This window comes from Fundulus heteroclitus, chromosome 1, assembly GCF_011125445.2.
Source record: "Fundulus heteroclitus isolate FHET01 chromosome 1, MU-UCD_Fhet_4.1, whole genome shotgun sequence".
NCBI lineage: Eukaryota > Metazoa > Chordata > Actinopteri > Cyprinodontiformes > Fundulidae > Fundulus > Fundulus heteroclitus.
This window is the reverse complement of record NC_046361.1, coordinates 23,253,792-23,276,654: the sequence shown is the minus strand read 5'-3', so window position 1 is coordinate 23,276,654 and position 22,863 is coordinate 23,253,792. Positions and strand designations below refer to the sequence as shown.

At 38.8% G+C, this 22,863-nt stretch overlaps 3 protein-coding genes across 5 annotated transcripts; 1 reads left to right on the top strand and 2 right to left on the bottom strand.

The window, feature by feature from the left end:
• Nucleotides 1–3,193: 3,193 nt before the first annotated feature.
• On the bottom strand, nucleotides 3,194–10,293 carry LOC105920610 (patatin-like phospholipase domain-containing protein 2). The gene is made up of 9 exons (XM_036138099.1): nucleotides 9,968–10,293; nucleotides 9,650–9,882; nucleotides 8,599–8,664; nucleotides 8,314–8,526; nucleotides 5,866–5,926; nucleotides 5,546–5,764; nucleotides 5,042–5,159; nucleotides 3,808–3,930; nucleotides 3,194–3,658 (listed from the first exon to the last, which is right to left on the bottom strand). The coding sequence occupies exons 1-9, from the start codon at nucleotides 10,173–10,175 to the stop codon at nucleotides 3,595–3,597; spliced, it is 1,305 nt and encodes a 434-aa protein (XP_035993992.1). The 5' UTR covers nucleotides 10,176–10,293; the 3' UTR covers nucleotides 3,194–3,594.
• A 908-nt stretch (nucleotides 10,294–11,201) lies between these two features.
• On the bottom strand, nucleotides 11,202–19,097 carry etv7 (ETS variant transcription factor 7). Its single transcript, XM_012856337.3, has 9 exons — nucleotides 18,826–19,097; nucleotides 18,515–18,662; nucleotides 18,232–18,396; nucleotides 17,996–18,142; nucleotides 14,753–14,869; nucleotides 14,475–14,618; nucleotides 13,363–13,505; nucleotides 13,147–13,247; nucleotides 11,202–13,040 (listed from the first exon to the last, which is right to left on the bottom strand). Exons 1-9 carry the CDS (start codon nucleotides 18,862–18,864, stop codon nucleotides 12,851–12,853), a joined length of 1,194 nt encoding a protein of 397 aa, XP_012711791.2. The 5' UTR covers nucleotides 18,865–19,097; the 3' UTR covers nucleotides 11,202–12,850.
• Nucleotides 19,070–22,011, top strand: zgc:194242 (uncharacterized protein LOC100005854 homolog). 3 transcript variants are annotated; one of them, XM_012856349.3, is made up of 4 exons: nucleotides 19,070–19,172; nucleotides 20,922–21,178; nucleotides 21,357–21,537; nucleotides 21,622–22,011. In XM_012856349.3, exons 2-4 carry the CDS (start codon nucleotides 20,924–20,926, stop codon nucleotides 21,816–21,818), a joined length of 633 nt encoding a protein of 210 aa, XP_012711803.2. In that variant the 5' UTR covers nucleotides 19,070–19,172; nucleotides 20,922–20,923; the 3' UTR covers nucleotides 21,819–22,011. The 3 variants fall into 3 exon arrangements, with proteins under 3 accessions (XP_012711803.2, XP_012711811.2, XP_021168463.2); XM_012856357.3 differs by lacking the exon at nucleotides 19,070–19,172 and adding an exon at nucleotides 19,444–19,566; XM_021312788.2 differs by lacking the exon at nucleotides 19,070–19,172 and adding an exon at nucleotides 19,593–19,810.
• Nucleotides 22,012–22,863: the final 852 nt, after the last annotated feature.

Here is a 22,863-nt window from a genome sequence, read left to right as displayed (position 1 = left end):
GAATAACAGCAAGTAGGAATAGAATGTAGAAACAAAAAAGAACATTAAAAACAGTAGAACAGTTTAACTAGAACAGTTAAAGGTAATTTTAAACAAATGTGTTTTTAATCTTGATTTAAAAGAACTCAGGCTTTCTGCACTTTTACAGTTTTCTGGAAGTTTGTTCCAGATAAGTGGAGCATAGGAACTAAATGCTGCTTCTCCGTGTTTAGTTCTGGTTCTAGGTATGCAGAGTAGGCTGGAGCCAGAAGACCTTAATGGTCTGGATGGTTGATACATTGATAACAAGTCTGTGATGTATTTAGGTGCTAAGCCATTCAGGGATTTATAGACTAACAGAAGTATTTTAAAGTCTATTCTCTGAGATACAGGGAGCCAGTGTAAGGACTTTAGAACTGGGGTGATGTGCTCTACTTTCTTAGTCTTAGTGAGGACGCGGGCAGCAGAGTTCTGGATCAGCTGCAGCTGTCTGACCCACTTTTATGTGGATCAGACAAGTCTATTACTGTGACAAGTCTATTACTAACAGGAATACGTATTACTTAATTTTTGGTATGTCCTGTTTGACCTGGATGCTCTCTTTGATGTGGAGTGAGTCTATGTTCTTCTTTTGGAAATTGCCAAAGAGGTCCACATACAGTTACCTGACTCCGCCAGATAGATTTGCTCCGCATATCCATCTGGAAACCTTCCGTTGAAGTAATTTTGGGAAGGGGCGAAAATACTGGTTAGCTGATTGGCCTATGTTGGTGATAGACGGGCCAAATAAACCAATCAGATTCGTCGTCGCTCTGTTACGAGCGACGACGAAAACACAACCACAAGCCAAGCTACTCTTGCTGCTGCAGGTAAAGGCTCGTTAGCTCAGCAAAGAAATACTCTGTAATTCCGATAAAACTTGCTCGATAGCCACGCTAACGCTAGTTTCATCGGCTGAAGCCGCCATGTTGTTTAGACTGAACTGTCGCGCTTCCCGTTGCGTCACACCTCAACCCGCCTCAAAGCCAACGCTGATTGGACGTTCGTTTGGTGAACGGCTCCAAATTTTCTTCAACGGAGAGTATCCAGACTGATCTGCGAGTGAAACCTTGAAAACTCGCGAGATCAGGATGGTCTCACGAGGCTACACATACAGGGCCTGATGTGGTGAAAAAGTCCTGAGGATCCAGCAGCATTGCCATGTTTGCAATTTCCAGAGACATGTTTAAGGTCTTTTACCTATGTTGCTGTCAATATTGCGAAGAAATTGTTAATTATTATGGGTTATTTAAAAGTCATTATTCTCTGCATTATTTCATAAAGGTCAGATTTTTCAACAGCATGACTAATAGTTGTCCTGTCAACAGAGTCTGCCACCTGAGCTGTAGATCTACAGTGGCCATGGGCCTTTAGGCTACTTCTCTGATTAATTGTCTTCTTCCCCAAGACTTATTCAGGAGATTTAGATTAAACAGTGGTCTCAAACTCCAGCCCTTGAGGGCCAGCGTCCTATAACCTTTGGATGAGTCTCTGCTTCAACAAACCTCAATATGAGCTCATTAGTAGAGCTCAGCAGAACAAGACTGCATAATAAGGATGTAGGTTAGCCATTTTATTCAGGTGTGTAGAGCAAGGGACACATCTAAATGTTGCAGGACATTGACCCTTGAGGATTTGAGCATGAGACCACTGTTCTAAAATGTGTGCATGCTACCATTAAAATGCCAGGTTTTTGTAATGTAAAACATTGATTAATTATTTAGTATTTTTGACATTTGTGACATTTCTTTAAGGCGATGCAACTGATAAATAAGGAATTTTGTTCAAGAAAAGTTGAAACATTTAAATAGTGAAATAATATGATTGCATGGATGTGCGCACACTTTAATACTTTGTTGAACCACTTTCTGATCCAGTTTCAGCATTATGTCTTCTTGAGCTCACACCTACCAGGTCAAAGATAATCTGATCAGAAAAGTTTAGCTGTTCCAGAAATTCCCTGGCCTTTTCTCATTTGTATTCTTTAGCTGAAGCCATGGCTTACAGAGAACTAAAATTACTTTATTGTACTTAATGTACAAATCAATGGTCAGGAGAAGAATACGAACAGTTCCACAGCATTATTTCAATCTGAAAAACTCACACAGAAAGAAAAGGCAATTAGAAGAATTTTATTGATACAATATTTTAAGAGTCTGGCGCTCAGACCTCGGCAGGGAAAATTCACGCTGAATTATACTTCAATATGCATAAGCAGGCGTATGAGAATAGGGATATTTCACCCCGGGTCTGAAACTGGTGGTGGAGTGGAGATAAATAAAGTTTGTTCAGTCCATATGATGATCTGTTTGAGCTAGATGTCCAACTTGATAAACACAGGTTTGCATGAACTGTCCATGATGAGCAAGCATGAAGCGACTGTGGAGAGAAAAAACTCCCCTTTGGGAAGAAACCTCTGGCAGAACCAGGCTCAGCCTGGCGGTCTTCTACCGGACCGTTTTAAGGAGTGACAGGGAATTCCATAAGAGTCCAGAAGGAATTACACTCTGATAGGGACGTGGTTGAAGCAGCACCATAGGAAAGTCAGGCGGAGCTTGGTACGATGGTGGAGAAGGGGATGGAGGTGGGTTGAATCCGGTCAACAGAGTCCAGATCAGACACGCGCAGCCACCGCTTGCTCGCTGAGGAGAAGGCCGAGACGAGGATGTGGAGTTCTTTTAAGATGAACCCAGGATGCTGATTGGCGTAGAGGAGGAGCAGTTCAAAACTGATTGGCTTGCGTCGGAGGCGGATGAGTCTCTGATTGATGGAGGTAGGCAAAAGAGTTTCTTCAGTTTGAATTTTCGCTTAAGCTCCATTTATACGGCATGCCAATAATAAAGCTCTTCACGTGACAGCCTTAATATATTTGAATTAATTAGTTGAGAATATATAGATAATATATATATATATATATATATATATATATATATATATATATATATATATATATATATAAACATATACATATATATATATATATATATATATATATATATATATATATATTTATATATATTAAGCATTAAGAAATACCAATGTTAGCAGCATTATATACCAATTATTTCTTAAAACACTACAATGTAAGAGGGTTTGCTGTCTTTGTAACGTGAATGTCAAAAAATATACAAGCATAATAAAACTGTGAGACCAGATAAGATTTTTTTTTTTTTTTAAGTTTTTATTGACTGACTCCAGGCTACATAACTTTGATGGTTCGGGCCTTACATCTGAAAAGTGACAGCGGTACACCATATTATATGACGTTCATTGATTTAATTTTGAGAAATTCTGCATTTAAACAAAACATAAATTCAGACTCTGGTTAACCAAGATCCATACTCAAGTTTATTTTTGTTTTGTTGTTTGCTATTTTTAACGCAATTTGAAGAAAAAAAAAGATTTTTGCTTCACAGGCATATTTACACATCATCCTATCCAAAATATACATGGCCTAAACTACAGTCTTTACATTTCTGCTATTCGAGCAGGGGATGTTCCCTGTCCTTATCATTTTCCATTACCCTGAGATACAGAGTCATCATTTTCAAAGAGTGGCGATAAATTCTTCTCTGCTCACAGGACCTCTTGTTGTGTGTAAACCTTCAGCCAATGCAGCAGCAAAATGATCTGGATTAACCTAAAACACAAAGTCAGTCTATTTTAATCAAATCAAGTCAGAAATGAATCGTAAGAAATGAAGGAATGGCTTGAGTTGGTTGTAAAAATAAGAAACTGACTATTAAAGCATCAAATAGAATTTCTTGGTTCAGATAAAGAACATCTCACCGGTCTTTTATTAGCTTCTTGAGGCTAGAAATGATAATTCCAAAGAAGAAGTTTCCAAACTGTCTCATAAAATACCAACTCCAAACAACAACCCTTGGGAATTCTTTGAAGAGCAGCCTCAGTCTAGAAGAGAAAATATATATTGTTATGGTTGCATTGTGTTAACATCTCTAATATCATTGAATTAGCTCAAAAACAGTGCTGGGAAAAATATTACCATTTGCTATTTCTTCGTCATATTAACAGACAAAGATAAACTGAGTAAATGCAAAAAACAAATTTCAAATGATGATTTTGTCTATTAAAGCAAGAAAGCTACTTAAACCAACCTGGCCCTATTGAATTGTATTAATTCATCCACATTAGAGGGTATAACAGGCCTGTTTGGGGTCCTGCCAGGGCCTCTCAGTTGAAATTTAAGTCAAGACTACCTCAAAAACATCCTTCTGTTTTTTTATTTTTTTAGTTTTAGTTTTAGTTTTTTTTTTTTTTTTTAGTAATTCAGAGGTGGATGTGCTGCTGAGTTTTTTGGGTACTTGTTTTGCTGAAATAGCAGAGTACAATTGAGCATACAGACTCCCTCAGAATAATCTTGCAGTATTGATGATTCCATCAATCACAGCAAGAAGTTCAGTTCCATGAAGAAGAAAAGTAACCCAAGACCATCACACAACCACAGCAAAAAATAAAAATGGTGGATTTGCTAAATTGGTTAGCTGTAAGCCAATGAAGTTCTCTAGAAGTTCTGCAGCAAATACTGTGACATAATTGTTAAAAAAACTGATAGAGAATAGAGAAAACTAAACAGATTGCAAATTTTGACCCAAACAGAGTATAACTAAATCTACACAGTACCTGCACAGACTAAATTCAAATTTGCTGTACTAATAAAGATTCCAAGAACACAACCTTTATTTAAGGGATAAAAAAATTGGATTTTGCATGATATTTCCCCTTTAAAGCCAGACATGGTTGTTGCTTTCTGATATCTTTTAGCATACTTCATAATGTTAGAAAGGGTCTATTTAAGTGTGTTTCTTGATTTAACATATCTGGCAGTAATCAGGCCTGGGTGTGGCCAGTGGAGCTGAAAAAAGGTTAATCTTAGTTAAACCATTAATCTATATTTTCACATCACACCAGTTTCGATTGGTTAGCTTCTCTCTTCATCAATGAAATTATAATGTGAAAACTGAATTTTCTATTTTCTCTGTGTTGCCTTCAGCATGATTACCTTTGTCTGCTTTGGAGCACGGCATAAAATGACACCACAAGAGGTAGAAGCAGATGGGAAAAGATCCTCACAGGTAACCCAAACATGCTCAGGTAAGTTGTCACATTCCCCATCAGAACTGAAAGGTAAATGGATACAGCGATGAATCAGTGTAATGATCAAAATTTTTAAAAGTAAAGACTTAACAGATTCAAGTATAAAAACAGCTTAAAACATTAGCAGTAAATTCCACTGTTATGTAACTGGGAGGCTCAGTGCATTTTTGTTCCAAATTCAAATGGCTTTGAACTGGAATCCATGTCTCTGGGTACTTTAAATTTGCTTTTGGTGAACGGTGGTTAGCAATGTCACATTTTAGCAGAATGACTCTTTGGTTTGCTGTGGCTTTGAGCTCGCCAGTTTAATTTGTAGTAAACCGATGCCTCTTCTTTAACTCAGCTGCAAAAGAACTCAGTGGGTTTCCACATTAGTAATATTTGACAATGGTTGCTGTCACAAACTTACCATTCTTCATCATGTCAAAATCGTGTAAAGAATCTCCTGGAGGTTCTGTTGTAGTGAAGTTTAACATTTGCATAGATCTGTGTTCTTCTAAAGCTCTCCTCAGGTTGGTGGTCTCCTGCTCTTCCACTTTGGATGTCTTCAGATCCATCATTGGATTGGCCAAATTACAGTTTGAGGACACTTGGGGTACAATGGACCCCACCCTGGCAAGGGCAACATCTGACAAAAGGGGAATAAATCAACAATTATACCCTTATACAAGAGTTTGCACAAGTAAACTTAAAGCATTTTTGCTTTTAACAATTTTTAACTTGACCCACCATTGTTCTGAAGGAAGTTGATGGTGTCTTTGTAGCCAGCATGGAAGGCTTGTTCTACAGCCTACAAGGACAAAGGAACAGATTTGTGTCATGATTTGGGTTTTTGTTATGGTTTATGTTGGTCTTTTTAATTAGTTCACTCTCCTGTCTTAGTATTAGCTCTGGTTTTTATTATTTGCTTATGTTTTGTTTAGTCCTAGGTTTGGTCTTAATGTTGATTTTGGCTCTGGATTAGTCTAGTTTAATTTCTGTTTTGGTTTAGTAATTCTCTTCATGTAATCAATTCTGTCTTAGGTTTAGGTTATGGATCAGTTTTGGTTAATGGGATAATTTGAGTTTTAATGTGGTTTGATTTTGTACTTAGTTTTATATTATCAGTTTCTTCTGGCCTGCTCTGATCAGTTCTGTTACCAGCCTTTATTCAGTTCACCTGCCACCATTCTTTTGTCTTCCTGTCACACCCCCTCACCAGTCAATATCCAATCAGCTTCAGTTTACTTCCAGCCATTTTGTCCCCCCTGATCAGCTCCACCCATTCTGGTAATTAGTTTCACTCTGTTCACCTGCTCACTCCCCTACTTATATCTGCCTCTGTCTCCTGCACTCTGTCAGATCATTCAGCCTTTTGGTGAGTCTAGTCCAGCAATCCCTGTTCGGTTTGTTTGCTTGTTGACCTGACCCAATTAGCCTCTGGATTTCTGAGCCAGCCTGAACCCTGTACCTGATTTTTCCTGCCCTGTTCTGACTGCCTGCTTGTATTACCTGACCAGTTTCTGTTTTTGGAGTTTCTGAGTCTGCCTGATCCCTGCTTGTTTATTCTGCTCTACTCGTGTACCGACCTTGGATTGTACTCTGACCACTGAGCCTGCTTGTCCCTGTCTTACCAGACTGCCTTTAATAAACTCTTCTAAAGCTCATCCGCTTGTCTGGCCTGAATACTGGGTCCTTCTGTCCCCGTTCTTGACAGATTTGACTGTGTAACTATAGGATAATCATAGGATAGTCTAAAACAGGTTTGATTTGCCATTGAAAACAATGAATGTGTGTAACATGGTTACAAGTCTTGGATATATCAATTCTGATTGGTTTATACTGTTTTCATAAAAATCAGAAGGTCATATATAAAATGTCCGATTCCAAATCAATCTAAATATAGACCAGACTAGAAATCCATCCATCTCTGGGTGGATGAGCTTGTGAGTCGTTGAGGCTGGGATCGACTGGGGTGAGGGGTTGGCGCTGGAGTATGGACTGGGTATGTCGGGTTAGGGGTCCATTCATTAGCTGTAGAGGATTGGTCCTGCCTACGCCGCACTCTGTCCCTCGAGTTACAAGGGTATCACCTACTCTATCGGTTGTCCCACATGTCAATCATTCAATCATGTCAATAATTTCGGCATGCTGGCAGAGCTTTGGTGTTAGCCTTCATTGTAGCTACTCAAGTCTCAACGTATATTTTGAAAATGGCTGATATTTGCAACACGCAAACTGTCTTACAAGTTTATGAGTAGAAAAAGAAGGCCTCAGAAGAAAGAGATGGGGGGCATGCAGAGGTCGGAAAATGTAATTGAACAATGAAAACAAGGTCCTGGAGTTTTCTTCATTACAACAGATCAAGTCAGAATAATAACTGGATTTTTCTCAACAATTAATTCCTTATACAGTGCTATTTGAGTTTTGAACATTTCTTTGTGGATTGTGAGACAAGTTTTCTTATGGAGTCGTTCTAGTCGACGGCATTTAGCTTTCATGGACTAGAGTTCAGGGATTAACCAAGGGGCATTGTGGAAGAAGGTAGTGGACCGAGTTTTCACTGGAGCAATCATGCAGAATGATGTTAAATTTAGAAGCCAGCTCATCTGGGGTGAAAGTAGGATCTGGAATCAAAGTTATCTTTCCCAAAGACAAGCTCTTAGTCCAGATTATTCAGGAAAAGAACTGGATGTGGTCAATTCTTAACATAATCAAATTAAATACCTGCACATTTGATGGAATACAACATCAAAAATAGGCATAAATAATAGATACATACATACATACTACATAGCAATTTTATTCAGTTATACAAATAATTATTTAAATATGTTCAGTGACTAGATTTAGTTGACTGGGTTACCTTAAACAGATAACATTTTATGAATTTGATTGATAAACTGAACTTCATTTTCATAACAAGGATAATAGGACTTCAAATTGAGTCTGTTTACATGATTTGACAGGATTGACTGTGTATGTGCTTGAACTCAATTACATGTTTACATTATAGGTAAAATATTCTGTTAACATGACTATTGGCCATTTCTTTGTTATTGGTTACAACACTGATAAAGGCAATTAAAACAGAGGCTGGTAATTAGCATAACAGAGTGTATCTAGACAAGTACCATTTGGAACTACTCAACTCACTAAAACGTCACAAAAAAGAAAAAGCCAAACATAACATCTTACCTCTAATGTCACAGGGCAAAGACTATTGAGGATTCTGAAGCTGTTAGCAATGTTGCACTTCAGAACGGCTCCAGTAGCTACCAGTTCCATCATACAAGTAGGGTCAGCTGGACAGATATCTGCTTCTCCAGAGAATGGGCACACAGTCAGAGTGCAGCTGGATGCCTCAGACAGTAAGGGCTGAAGTCCACTCAAGCCACCATCCATGTAGTACTGTTAAAAATATTTTTTTTAATTACAAAAATGACCTAGGAAGCTTTTGTAGGGAATCCGTGAGATACTCACAACTCCTTTGAAGCGTGGAGGCAGAAAGCCACAATATCCAGGGACAAAGCAGCTACACAGCAGAGCCTAGGGACAATATGCAACAGACTTTTAGATTGCAAATGCAGGACATATAGTTTTGGTCAGAAATTGCATACATTCATGATGGGAATGAATGTCACATACATTATTTTCTTTTTTCGATAGAATGAGATTAACATCAAACTTTGATGATATCTAAACACAAAAACTAGTGTAAGTAGTTTGCAGGTTTTAATCTAATGAGGATTAAATCGGCACAGAAACACAATTTGACATACAAGCTCATACACCTTTAATGATGTTTTACGTTGCAGCTTAACCATTACCAACTTCTAACCTATGTAATTCTGGTGAAATGTTTGTCCATTGTTCTTGGCGAAGAACAAAAATCAGTGGTCTGTCTAGTGTGGTGCCCAAGGTGCATTGTGGGGCTAAGAGTCTTGCTCAGGGACCCAGAGTGGCAGTGTGAGGGATTTAACCTGGGGAACTCACAGCCTTCCAAGGATGCAAGAACCCTGCTCTAACTACTAGACCAGATCTCCCTTCAAAGCTTAAAAAGCCAGGACTTCATCTGTGCTTTCCAAAATTGTTAAAAGGTATTATAATCTTGGAGTATGTGAAGTTCTGACTTTGAAGAAAGTAACAGCAAACAGCCTTAAATCGGAGGCAACCGGACTTTCGCTCAGTTCCAATGACCCAGATAACTGAGAATTTGCACCAGCATGTTTGAAGAAAGTAATGAAAGTTGGGGATTCTTCTGGCTAGTGACACATTTTTTTTTTGGCAATTATAACTGACGTGATACAAGAAATGATTGATTTAATAAAAAAATCTGACTTAAAGTGTGATTAAATATGACAGTGAAAACATATAGTCTATACTGGTAATTAGGTTATGTGTATGTTAATGCCTTAGCTGTATACCTCTTCCACAACAAATCATTCAATACATTGCAGTACTGCTTTACTATTATTTATATTAATAACATATTAGTTTATAAAGATGTTATTGATCAGCAGCATACACTTACATCCACTACATCCTCTTTGGACTGAAAGTCTGACAGAATTAGGTGCTTCCCATCCGTCAGACGCGTCACAGCAACACCAAGGCGGCCGCTTGATAGATGGTGTGCATCTGAAGGAAGATGTTTGCGCAAAACACTGTCTAACCAGTGGAAAACACTGACTGAGGGGTTCAGCGGTCCAAGTGGGAAAGCCATCACCTGTTTGGCAAAAAGAATAATCTCATCTTGAATGGTAGCTGTAAAATGAAAGAACACAGAGTTGAGAGTTGTACTCACAAATAACATCTAAGTAAACTTAGAACACACAATAAGGTCACTTACTCGGGTTGATTTTACAGACAACAGCAGCTGCTACCAAAGATCCGGCAGACGCACCCAGGATGTGGGGGGCCGACTCCAGAATCCAGGGTGCATACTTTAGAAAGCACAGAGCAACCCCCAGCTGATAGGTGGCCAGGAATCCAGATCCAGAGAAGGATATGTCCCAGGGAAGTTCACGAAAATGAGAACTGGAGAGACTGTGGGGCATCTTGAAAAGTTTCACTAATCTACTAATTATTATTTGAGCAGGAAAAGCATTAGAGGAGCAACAACAAATAATACCAACTGAGATCAGGCATTCATGAAGCAGAAAATCTTTGAAGGCAAGTAAGTCAGTCGTTTTTAATACTCCCAGATTGGACATATCTTATTGGTCATGGCCATGTGACATATGAGTCTCAAAGGCTTTTTGTCCAAGTCATAAAGCACTTTCAGTTCTTAAGTCTATTACGCTGTTACATAGAAAGCCTAAGCTTATGACCGTTAAACTCCCAAGAATTTAAAAGATTTTTACGATATTTATCTTTGCAAGACAGAAATAAATGCAATGGCTGTGGTATTTATGTAATTGAGATTGTCTTTCTTTTCCTTCTCTTTGGAAAGGGTTTGACTCTCTCTCTTTCTCTCTCTCTCGCTCTCTCTCTAAAAAAAATAAGGAGAAAGAAAAGACTGCTGAACCAAAGCACTTCCACAGCATCCCCTGCAGGAATTACTTGGGTACACCCTTAAATGACAGATGGTTCCATAAACGGACAACTCTTTCCTCTCTGTGCAAACATTGTTTTTCTTATTTTCATTTTAAAAAACACAAAAGATGCTCTGGATGATGCAATGGCCCCCCAAAAGTATTCTTACCTGTAGAACATTTTTCACTTTGCGAGATGAAAAGCCAATAATTTGGTCTATGAAGGCCTCAGGGGCTTGTTTGAGGGGAGTGGTGGCCTAGTGGTTAGAGCAGTGTGCTTGCACTCAGAGAAGGATGCAAGTACCCGGTTCGATCCCCAGCGCCTGCACTCTGGGTCCCTGAGCAAGACCCTTAACCCCAGATTGCTCCCCGGGCGCCGCACATGCAGCCCACTGCTCCCCTAGGGTGATGGGTTAAAAGCAGAGAACAAATTTCGTTGTAATGTATGTTTCAATGACAATAAAGATGATATTACTGATATTATTATTATTACAAACAGAATCCGAAGGGTATGTGGTGGAAAACTAACACCTCACATGACCCTGACTAGCCATCTCCACTGCAAAACATGACAGTGGCAGCATCATGCCGTGTGGATGTTTTTATTCATGCAAGGACAGAGAACTCGGTCAGAGTTGACGGGAAGATGTACGTTAATTTGGGCGAGAAAGCCTCCAGACTGGCAAAAGCTCACCTTCCAGCAGGAAAACCCAAAACATACTTTCAGAGATGTAATGAAAGCAGGTTTGTTTCATTAGAATGGCGTATTTATTTTGGCGTATTTCCAGATCAAAATCCAACTCAGAATCTTTGAAAACTGGTGCTAATAGATGATCCCTTTCCGGTCAGAATGATTGATTTTTTTGTTTAGATCAATGGGCAGCTATATCTGCATCTAGAAAGCTGGTAGAGACATACCCTAAAAAGTCTTGCTGCTTTAACTACAGCAAAAGGTGGTTGTACAAAGTATTGAATAATGGAGGCTGAAAGAAATATGCAAATGTTTTTTTTAGATTTTAATTTGCTGTAAAGTGTTGAAAACTAGGCACCATTTTCCTTCCACTACTGTGTGGTGGTCTAAAACAGGAATCTGTAATCTTTACAAACCAAAGAGCATTTTTGCCCTCAGTCCTGCTAAATAAAACTCAATTCAGAAATGCAAATGTTACATGACCATTTGTTAAAAAAAAACAAACTTTAATGTCATTTTTAAAGAACCACTGTATCATTTTTATTTTGAGGATTTTAAACAAAGAGAAAAATGTAAGTTTTGCAATAAGAAGATGGACACATTTTCTTTCATGGCATGTTGATATTTGCAGATAATTAAGTAAAAAAAAGTTTTTATTTCCAACCTCTGATGAGAAAAATAGATATAAAAAAAATGAACTTTCAAATGTTTTGTTGTGAAAATTCAATAGAGTCGTTTCTTGAGAAAAAAAAACATGCTAAATCCTGCTATTTTAATTATATCTGTTTAAAAAAAGGATTTTTTCTTTATCATTTTTACCCAGTTATGAGAGCTATTGTGAAAGATCCAAAGAGGCACTTGCAACTCAGGATCCACAGATGGCAGAACCCTGGTTTAAAACATAAAATATGTTGAAATTGTGCTTAAAACATAATTTCAAGCTCAAGTGGTATAAATACTATTGCAAAGCAATAAGTTTTGGTGACTTTGCAACTACACAACAGAAATTCTGCCAAATATAGAAAATGTATGTCATATAGCAAAAGAAACGACCACAAGTCTCACAAAAAAAAACAACCTAATTTCTATAAAATATATGAAAACAATATAGCCAACAGAAATTTAGCTTGATCACAGCTTCCCCTGCTTCATCCACATAGCAGATTTAAATAGTTTATAAAAAATAAATGCAGAAAGTAATCAAAAGTAACTGGCCTGTTTAGAAAACAATGTTTAGAAATAGATGTTACAGCGATTTTATGGATGAATATTGATTCTGCCACAGTATTTATTTTTACCTGAATGTTAGTGTTCGTTCACACGTAAAATGAAATGCCAGCGCAGAAAGCGATCTCACAGAAAACATTAACATTTTAGTCAACTTAAAAGCCAAGAATGGCTACATTTTGGAGCTGAAACTTGTCATTAAAAAAACATACAAAAACCAAAATCCTCAATTGTTCTTTCTGGATATTTTTAAAGTAAGTACTTTCGTCAATATTCTTCTCTATCCCACTGGAGCACCAGTTGAGGGAGGCTGTGGAGAAGCTCGATCGGGTGAAACCTCAAAATGATCGTCACTGAAATCCTGCAAAGGACTGCCGTCTACAAAGTCCACATCATGAGGCGGTGATTGCTCAGGGGACCCTGCTGCGTTGCTTTGGTGTTTCCTGATATCCTGAGGGAGCTTCAGAAACCTGAGAGCAGCCAAAGGGAAGACAGTAACCATAATGTTGCTTGGATTTTTGAGAAGCAAATAAAACAGAATGTTGGTGGAGAAAAAAAAGAGAAACGACCAGAGACCTGAAGAGGAGTTTTTGTCCTTGCTCCTTTTTGATGATGTTGAGCTTGTAGTAGTGCCGCAGTGCACGGGACATTTTCTCATAGGTCATGTTGTCTCGGTTCTGTCAACAGAATAAATAACCCATCACTGGACGTATGCCCTTCCTGGTGTGATAGAGCGCCTGTGCTCCATGCTTTTCCTCAATCTCTCACCACACGTTTGATCAGTTTCCTCACCTTGTGGTTTCCCCAGAGGCGCGCCAGTCCGTTTGGGTCAACCACCCTGAATACATGAGTGTCGGGGTCTTCCCACCGAATGTAATCCTGGTAGCGATCGTCACACAGCAGCTGATACACATAGTCCCATAGCAGTCTGCACTCTGGACATGATCAAAACAGCAACACATATTGTGTGTTAGAGTTCATATATCCATAATGCAAAAGACCTAGGTTGCTTAAAAAATTTTCCCTAGCGCGAAATACACCATCAAGCTTAACAAATATGACGACTAACAGCCTAATCAGATGTTGGTCCCCCTTTTGCTGCCAAATCAGCCCTGAACAGTAGAGGGGAGAGCTTAACTGGACCCCTGAATGTGTGCTGTGGGGCCTGCATGGATCCGACTGGTTTGGACACCACGCCCCACACATGATTGTTGGATTGACATCAGAGGAATTCGGAGGCCAAATTCCCCCCCAAAAAAAAAAAAATTGCCGAGCTCTTTAAACCATTTCTGAACTTTTTTTCCCCTACTTTACAGCAGGGTGCATTATGCTCGTTATTGGTGGCATTGACTTGGCTTCTCAGTGGGGTTTTAATGTTGCTTATGCTGGAAAGGAAATAAGGTGGAAGGACAATGTGCAATTAAAATAAATTTTGTGTGAGATTTGGGTTTTTCATTTTCATTATTATTAATTACGTATTGCTTATTTCAATAATTTATCAAAACACTTAACTGACATGATAAATAAATTGATATCTAAAGGTTAATTACACACAGATATGGAAAAAAATGGGTTTATGGCTAACAAATGGCAACATGACGGAGTATTTTGGTTAAGATTTAAACTGAACCAGATCTGTGCACAGCTCATTAAATCAGTTGTTGACATAGTACTGTACAACATCTGTTGTGCTAATCCCTGTGCGCAGCAATTAATATATTCTCAGGGGTTTTCCGGTTCAGAACTTGATGATGGGAAAAAAAAGGGTGTGACACTATTCCCTGACAGCATTTGCAACCACAAAAGCAAATGGAATGCAGCATAGCAGCTTTGCACATTTAATCTTTTTTATGCCAAAACCTAAAAGAATTAACAACCATTAACAATAATTAAGCAGACCATACCTGGTATGCGACCATTAGCTTTGTGCAGCGGGCTCCTTGGCCTCTCTCGACTGGACAGGTTTAAAGGCTCGTGAATGACGCTTTCTTTCAGTTGAAGTGATGAAATTTGTTTTTGGGGCAAAGCAGAGACAGCGGCCGATCCAACTTTGAGAAAATCAGGCAAAAATCAAACGAAGAGAGGGAACAAACAAAACAAAAATCTGGGTTAGCATTGACCAAAACTGCAGGACCAGAGCATTGAAGTATTTCTGGTATAGCTGCACTTTTTATATACTCACTGTTATGAGTGTGTTGAAGAGTGTAAGGGAAAAAACCAGGAGCCTCTCTAAGTGGAGAAATGGGCCCTGGCTGGCTGCTCACGGTGGCTACAGCGGCTGCAGGTGCTGCAGCAGTGACTGCAAGGGAAATTGCCAGAGTGAAATATGAGGAAATATGAAAAGCTAAACAGAAAGTAAAAGCAACATTTTGCAGCAGCTTCAATGTTTTACATTAACCGAAGTTATCAAACATCAATGTACAGTTCCACATATAGATGTATTATATCGTCATTTGATATAGGACCCATTAGGCATCAAATAGAACCAAAAAAGGAGGATTATGGACTTGTAAATTTGCTGCTATCTGTGCAGCCACAGCCTTTTAGGCCACATCCGTCTTCCTACAATGGAAATAACCCCTTTTGTGGTTGAGGCAAAAACAGGAATGTGTGTGGCTGAACAGTACTCGTGTTCAGCTTTACGAATTAGGACGTTCTCAAATTATCGGTATTTAAGCGAACACTGTGCTTTTTTTGCACCAAATGGTCCAGAGAGTGGTAATAAATGCAACCGTTTCAAAGCAGAACGTTTAAAATGCATTAACTGCAACACGACAATCAAAACCCAACGTTCTTCAGTGGCGTTTTGCAACACCTGCGTCAACGGGTTACGTGAAGGGGGGAAAAAAAGTGAAGAGAAAGTCAAACGGGGTTTCTTGGTACTCGTGATGGTCAGGGTTGGATGAATTACAGAGATAAGGAAATTTGACTGGTATCTACACAAATAAAGCATAAAAAAAGCACTTAGTCTCAGTGTGTTGAGACACGTTGATCAGGAAGTATCTTTGCCCACACACTCTCTAAAATAAACAACTTGGATTGGATAAGCACCAAACTAAATACATAGTGTGTTTGGGCACACTGAAGTTGAAGCAATCGGTTTTTTTTATTGCTTACTGGTCTTTGTTAAAGGATAAACACTTTGTTACTTCAAAGCTGGACCTTTGTAATTCTTCACTATTAGGACGGCCACAACTTGCAATTAAAAGACTTCAGCTTCCAAATCGCTGCAGCAAATGTTTTGATAAACTTTGATCACAACTCAAAACTCATCTGTTTAAGAGTGCCTATTCTATTTAATAATAATTTCCCTGTCCCAGCCTTTGTATTTTTTAAATGCTTTTTATTCTGTTTCGACTTTGTTTCTGACATTGTGTTTTTATCTTTTTTGTACGGCGACCTTGAGTTTTCAGAAAGGCGCCTTTTAAATAAAATGTAGTATTATTGTTATTATTATTATTATTATTATAAGAAAAAAAACAGAGATAACATTTCTATTCAACTTCCTTTCATTATCTCCATGTTAAATCCAGAATAGAAGGCATATACTATAAAACCCTTAATCATCTATAAATAGCAATTTACAGGTCTTGCCACTGTCAACTGGATATTTGTCTGATGTTCTAACACATGAATGTTCTTTGACTTGAACCATTACATTCTACCTCTTGCTGTATGTTTAGTGTTGTTGTCCTGTAGGAATGAGAAGATCCCCATATTCTAAAGTCCTTTACAACTGCTAAGAGGTGTTCTTCTTAGATGGTCCTGTGTTTGTCTTCATAACATGTTCCCATCAGCTTCTGAGTCACAGTTACCATTAACGTTTCAATGTGAAGATGGCATGCTGAGAGGGATGAACAGCGTTACTTTTCTAACACACAGAGGCCCTGATCTTCAAAAGGTTTGGGAATAAAACGTTTAAACCAAGGCGAAGAATACCATACATGATCTTACACATTGTGGCATGCTTGTAAATAAAAAAAACTGAACATTAACCACCAGCAGAGAACAGCCATCAGACTGTAAAGACTTAAATTCTGGGGAGGAAAAAAACTATTTTACCCTGCTGGACTGCTGTAGAGCTGATTCACTGCTAGAGAGGCCTCGTTCACATTCATAAAACGCTGAAATCGCAAACATATCTGGATACATTTTAAACAGGCACAGATCGTCCAAAATGGGGACTGTCCCTTTTTTTTCTGAGACGTGTGGTCATTCTAGAAAATTGAGTCCACAATTTATCCATAACTCCCTCCCTCATTTTTCCAATACAGGCTCTGTAACTTCCATCCATTATATATACCGGCTTTTCCGTGCAGGTTTGCTGGGATCTGCGATCGAAGCACAGCTATTTTGTATTAACTTATTTTGGGGTTACCTTAGTGTGCAGTATTCTGGCTGAAGCGGCTGTTGTGAGTGTTGGTGTAGGTTAATCCAGCTGTTTAGAGATGAATCTCGCTGTAAGGTGAAGGGCTGGTGCCTGTCTCCAGCAGCCAATGGGGGAGAGGCTGGGTAAACCCTGGACAGTTCTATTTGTCATTTTTTTAAAATCTAATTATTATCATCATTACCTCCAACGACTGGAAGGAGCTTTTCGGTAAACGGGGCTGGAGAAGCTCCGCTCAGCTGCTTGACATGGCCACCATTATTGATACACAAACCGGTAGAATAATGATGGTCCAGAGTATATCTGATTTTCTTATTAAACCCAGACATAAAATACAAGTTTTTTCTTCTGTTTTGCACAACTTTTGACAAAAAGTTTCCTTTATTTTGTAATAATAATTAATATCGCTTCTAAGAAAAGTTAAAAAGCAGAACTTCTCTTTTTATTAATAACGGTTGTGTGCGTCCTGGGTGTCTGGAGAAATTATGTGAAGGATTTGATCTTCCTCTTTCTTTTACAGCAGTTCCCACACATCCCATAGTACATGCAATTTACTCATTTAACTGTGGCGGACCAAATCTGTTTTACAAGTCCTATCCACTGGAGACGCAATGTTTGAAGATCAAGTGCAACACGGCCACTTATTGATCACACAGTTTTTTATTTCTGTCCGCACTGTTTAGTGGTCTTTAAGCGGAATCTTTTAAGATCTGGCCCAGAATGTTTTGCATATGTATCCTTTTCAGTTTGCAAAATTCTGCTCTACGTTGTGTTAGTCCATCACATAAATTCCTAATAAAATACATTTCAGTTTGTGACTACAACATGAAACAACGTGTGGAAGTTCAAAGAGAAGAACAAAATCTTACAAGTCACAGTGGCAGGTTTTAATTAGAATTTTTTTTTACTAAATGTGTGGATTTCACTTGGTAAGAACAGATCTAGAAGCATTTCTACTGCGGTTAAAACAAAAGGAGAAATAAAAAAAAATAAAAAAACACAACTATAAGCCAGGAAACTCGAGATAAATGTTCTAACCTGGGCTCACACTGGCTGTCGCAGACGGCGGCTCTTGGAAACTGTGAGAAGGTATCTGGCTACTGACTGGGGGCACATCAGGGGCCTGGCAGACAACCCTCCTCCTCTGTTGCTTTACACACTGAAGGATCTCATAGAGAACGTCGCCTAGAGGAAAACCAGTGTAGAAAATTAACAGCCGTGTTTTTTTTTTGTTTTTTTTAAAAGCAATGTGGAAAAAGAAAAATCAGTTGTACCTGAGCTCGGGCAGCGGCGTCTGAAATCTTCTTTTGTGAGCAGACAAAGGGCTCTGCCGTTCATCTCAAAGCGTCCCTTCTCTGGTCGGCGTAGCGAGTACTCCTTCTGAGCCCAGTGGAGCCAGTGGGCAACATCCTCTTTATCCCACAGAGATGGGTTTATTCCTAATTAAATATTAATAATAATAATAATAATTAACATCTGGATTTGTTTTATAGAATGTTTAAAGGATATATCTGAATGCATTTCATGTGAGGTGGGCTGAAAAAAAAATGGTCTCACTCAGTCTTCCAGGTAGATGCCACAGGTCTTCCTGAGTGGGAGGACTGGCCAACGGAGGCTGATTTGGGGGAGGGTGCTGTTCATTTGGAGAAAGGCTGACCTCCCTCTCATGCATTGTAGCTGAAGAACTGTTTGCAATAATTTCTTGCTAAAAAACAGACACACGATATCAGAAATAATAGAAAGACAGGGCAAAAAAAAAGGCTTATTTGTGTTATGAAACACAAATTGATGTACTCAAACTGGGCTCAACATACTTTCAATTGGAGTTTAGGAGACTAAATGCATTTTTGGAAGGTTAGCGATCTTACCTTGATCAAAGGTGACGGGGAAACGTTCGCCATGGACATGTCCCTTATCTTTTTGATTGCGCCAGAATAAAAAACAGGACGATTTTCTTTATGAGCCGACTCGACGATCACACACAAGAAACTCAACGCCACGCGTTCCCAAACTCCATTTTTTAAAAAAGAAAACCCCAATTTGTTGTCGTTGAAGAAATCAAACAAACACGGCTATTTTCACATTCGACCCTTCCGGGAAATGAAAACGAAAGAAACACAATCCCCGCAGGGAGGTGTGTGCAAAACAGCCTCATTGGTGGAAGATCCGACTGCGCACCTTTCCAAAACCCCGCGACTGTAGCTCCACAACGCAGGTATATGGAAAGCTCTGCTTCAAAAAACGTGTTATAAATTACACGATCGGGGAGGTTTTCACGCCTTTTCGCAAAAAAAAAAGAAAGCCTTGGCGGAAGGAAATGTCAGAAAACCTTTATTTGAAATTCACTTTTCATTTATTTCATTCTGTAAACTGAACACCGGTATGCCTCGTAACCAGCCTTTGTAGATTTTTATCTCTACAGACTTCCTAAAATAAAGGTTGAAAGATCATGAGGAAGAAGGGGATCAGAAGGCAGTGGGGGAGCGTTAGAGGCAAAGATAGGAGAAGCGCTCGCGTCGACCAATAGGAGCCGCTCCTCTCGCTCCACCTCTTCTAACACAGGAAGAGCTCAAAACACTGAGCAGGAGAGTTTCTCTCTGCAGGAGAAAGTAAGTATGGAGCATATTAAGGCGAAAGGCATGAACGGCGGACTGGATAAAACCATGGCCGCCATGTTGGTGTGAGTTGCAATAGGTTCAAGGCAGGTTAGAAAACCGTAGGGGCTCCCTATGTTACGGGACACAGCTCAGGCAGAAAATCCTTCTTAACACACACAGAGTAAACAACTTAGGTTTTTTTTAAGAGTAATTTGTTGCAATATCATCTGTCCAGCTCAGCTGTTTGGTTGAAAAAGTGATTTTTTTAATATATCGATAAATATTATATATATTAGATTTTATACATTGATTGCGCGCACACAGAGCGTTTAGTTATGCTCATGTTAAAGATTATGACTAAGATAATTAATATGAAAAGTTGTGTTTCTCGGAAATTAGAGTATAACAATACGAAAACGATTATTTATACAGAGATGTTACCACTATGTTATAATCTTCTATACAGCCATGGACTGCTGCCTGGAGGCTGCTGCCTTAACAAGGAGGGTAAAACACAAAGGGTCATGGCAAAAAAAGAAAGAAAAGAAAAGAAAGAAAAAGATGGCTGATCACAGAGTGTGCTGTATCTAAATGGGAAGTCGAGTGGAAGGAAAAAGTGCAGAATATAGAGCGCTCAAGCAACATAACCTGACCCTTGCCAGATGGATTTTGTTCCACACACCCATCTGGGTTTGCTCCATTGGTTATGTATTTCAGATGGATGAGCCTTATCTAAAATCCTTGCGTATGATTGGATAAACCCGTGAGGCTGACATTAGGGAAGGTCAAGGTCTCACCAAACCCGGTTGGGAGAAGGGCTAAAACATTGTTTCCACCAACAAAAGTCTTTAAAGGCGTTCTCTGGTGTTCTTTTAAATAATTAACATTTGGCAGATTGGACACCGATGAAATAGCAGCATCAATGTCACTGCTTGCTTCCTCGCTGCGAGCCGCCATGTCGTCTGAATCCACACAGTCTCTTCTCTGATACGTCACATCCTGCCCGGCGATCCTGATTGGCTCATCCATTTTATGTGGTATATAAATCCCTCCCAATGGCAGCGATTCTAGATGGATGTGTAACCCTAACAGAAATACTTTTGTTAGCCTTACTTATAGATACTGTTTTTATATTTTGTAATGATGTGTTAAAGCTCTTTTTTAAGATTTTGAATTAAAATATTTAAAATGGTTTCTTGATTAATGCAAACATAATTATATCAATTCAATTTTTTTTCTGCTATTTATAGATATGTGGTGAACATGAGAGATTTTTTTTTCTGTGTTTTTTGTGCTAAGATCAGTTTTTATTATAAAGGATCCAGAAATGTTCTAACTATGATCTCTATGGGGTAAAATTTCTCCAGGTATGTGGGCTAAAAAATTGGGGAGCCAGTTGGGCAGGCCAACACGGTCTGTAGGGGGATGGTTGGTCAGCACGATGTTCAAAACACGCAACCAGGTTCTCGAGGAGGGCGCTGTGCAGCTGTGTAAGATCCAACCAGGGGACACGGTGCTGGAGCTGGGTCATGGCCCCGGTCTGGGTCTGGAGTCAGCAGCCAAACTCCTCACCGGGCCTACGGGTCGCATGATAGGAGTGGATTACTCCGAGTACATGCACCAGGTGAGTTGTATTTATATACATATATCTAAGTTTTTTTAGGTTGACGAAGAAAGTGTCTGAAAAACAATTATCCCTGTATTAAATACTAACAGAGGTAAATTGAGTTCTAGATTTGTAGAAAGACAGGTGATGTCCCACGTTTTGGAACATTGACTCAGTTTCATTTCTACCATGACAGATGGCCAAAGAACGGGTGAAGGAATTTCTGGAGAATGGCAAAGTGACCCTCCATCTCTGTGATGTTGCCGCGATGCCTCTGGAAGACCGAAGTGTGGATAAAGTCTTTCACTGTAACTGCTACTACTTTTGGCCTGACCTCAGGAAGGCAGTCACAGAAATTCACCGTGTAATGAAACCGGGTAAGACGCACTATATTGTTCAGGTATATAAATATGGACAGATCTGCCACAACAGTGTACTTTTATTACCTTTGACCTGCCTAGGAGGACTGATAGTGACCACAATGAGGCATTCCCATATAGCTGTTTTAGCAGCTAAGCGCGTGATGCCAGGGCAGAACTGGCGCCCCGAAGCCTATATGGCGGCTCTGAGAGATTCTGGCTTCACTGACGTCAGGATGGAAGACACGCAACACAGAAACATAACCTTTCAGGCTATTTGTGCCACAGCATCAACATGAGACAGTGGGTAATTCTCTCTGCTTACATGACTGCTGCACTCAGGATGATGATACAAAGTTCTCATTGTGTGCCAATTAAATGGATAAACTGCTTTGATAAGCAAATATCTGATCAAAACTGTGATTTTCACCCTCTTGCGTAATGTAAACACTTGGATTAAAGCAAACTTGGCATCAGAAATATCCTCCTCCAGAACTGTGCAGTGTTTTTTTTTTTTTGTTACTTGATAAAAGAGACTGTCTTGGGGAATTGGTATATAATTATTGCAAATATTTGCAAAGTGAACGACTCAATCCATCAATCAATCAGATTTCTAACTCCAAAGCATGAAAAATAATGTTAACTTCTGCAGAAATAATTTGGTGAGCAACTAATCACTCATTGATTTAAATCAGATGGTAACTCTATACATAAAAGTATATGGTATGTTCTGCTTAAATATGAAAAAAGATATTTACTGTTGTCAGTGATACCGAAAACATTTATCAGTGCTGCTACAAATTAAAATGTATGTGTATTGACAAGGAAAGAGCAAAGAAAAAAGATTAGACAGAATTCGAAGGAAAATAGATAAATCAAGAGAACTGGATAAAGTAGTTATGTATACGTCTATGGCACTCTGGACTTCAATCGTACAAATGTGGAGCAAGTACATTTAGCTATTATATGCTGAGTTGAGTCTTTTTTTGAGACATTTAGCATGTAATACAAATTATAAAATTATATTTACCTATGCCGTAATTGTTCAGCAGAATGAAGAGCTTGATGGAGGGCTCAAAGGGCATATGTAGAGTCTATGCATAAATAATATAAACAATATAACAGTCATATTCAGTAAATTGGAATATTCTCAAAGAGTGAATTTGTTTCAGTAACCCAATTAACTTAGGTTAATTAATTATATAGATTAATTACTCACAGATTGATGTTTTAAAGCCCTTATTTCAGTTAAGAATTACTTTTAAGAATTATAGTTTTACATCAAACTGATAAAAATTGCGTTTTGATTACAGAAATGTGGGCTTAATGATTAATTAATTTAAT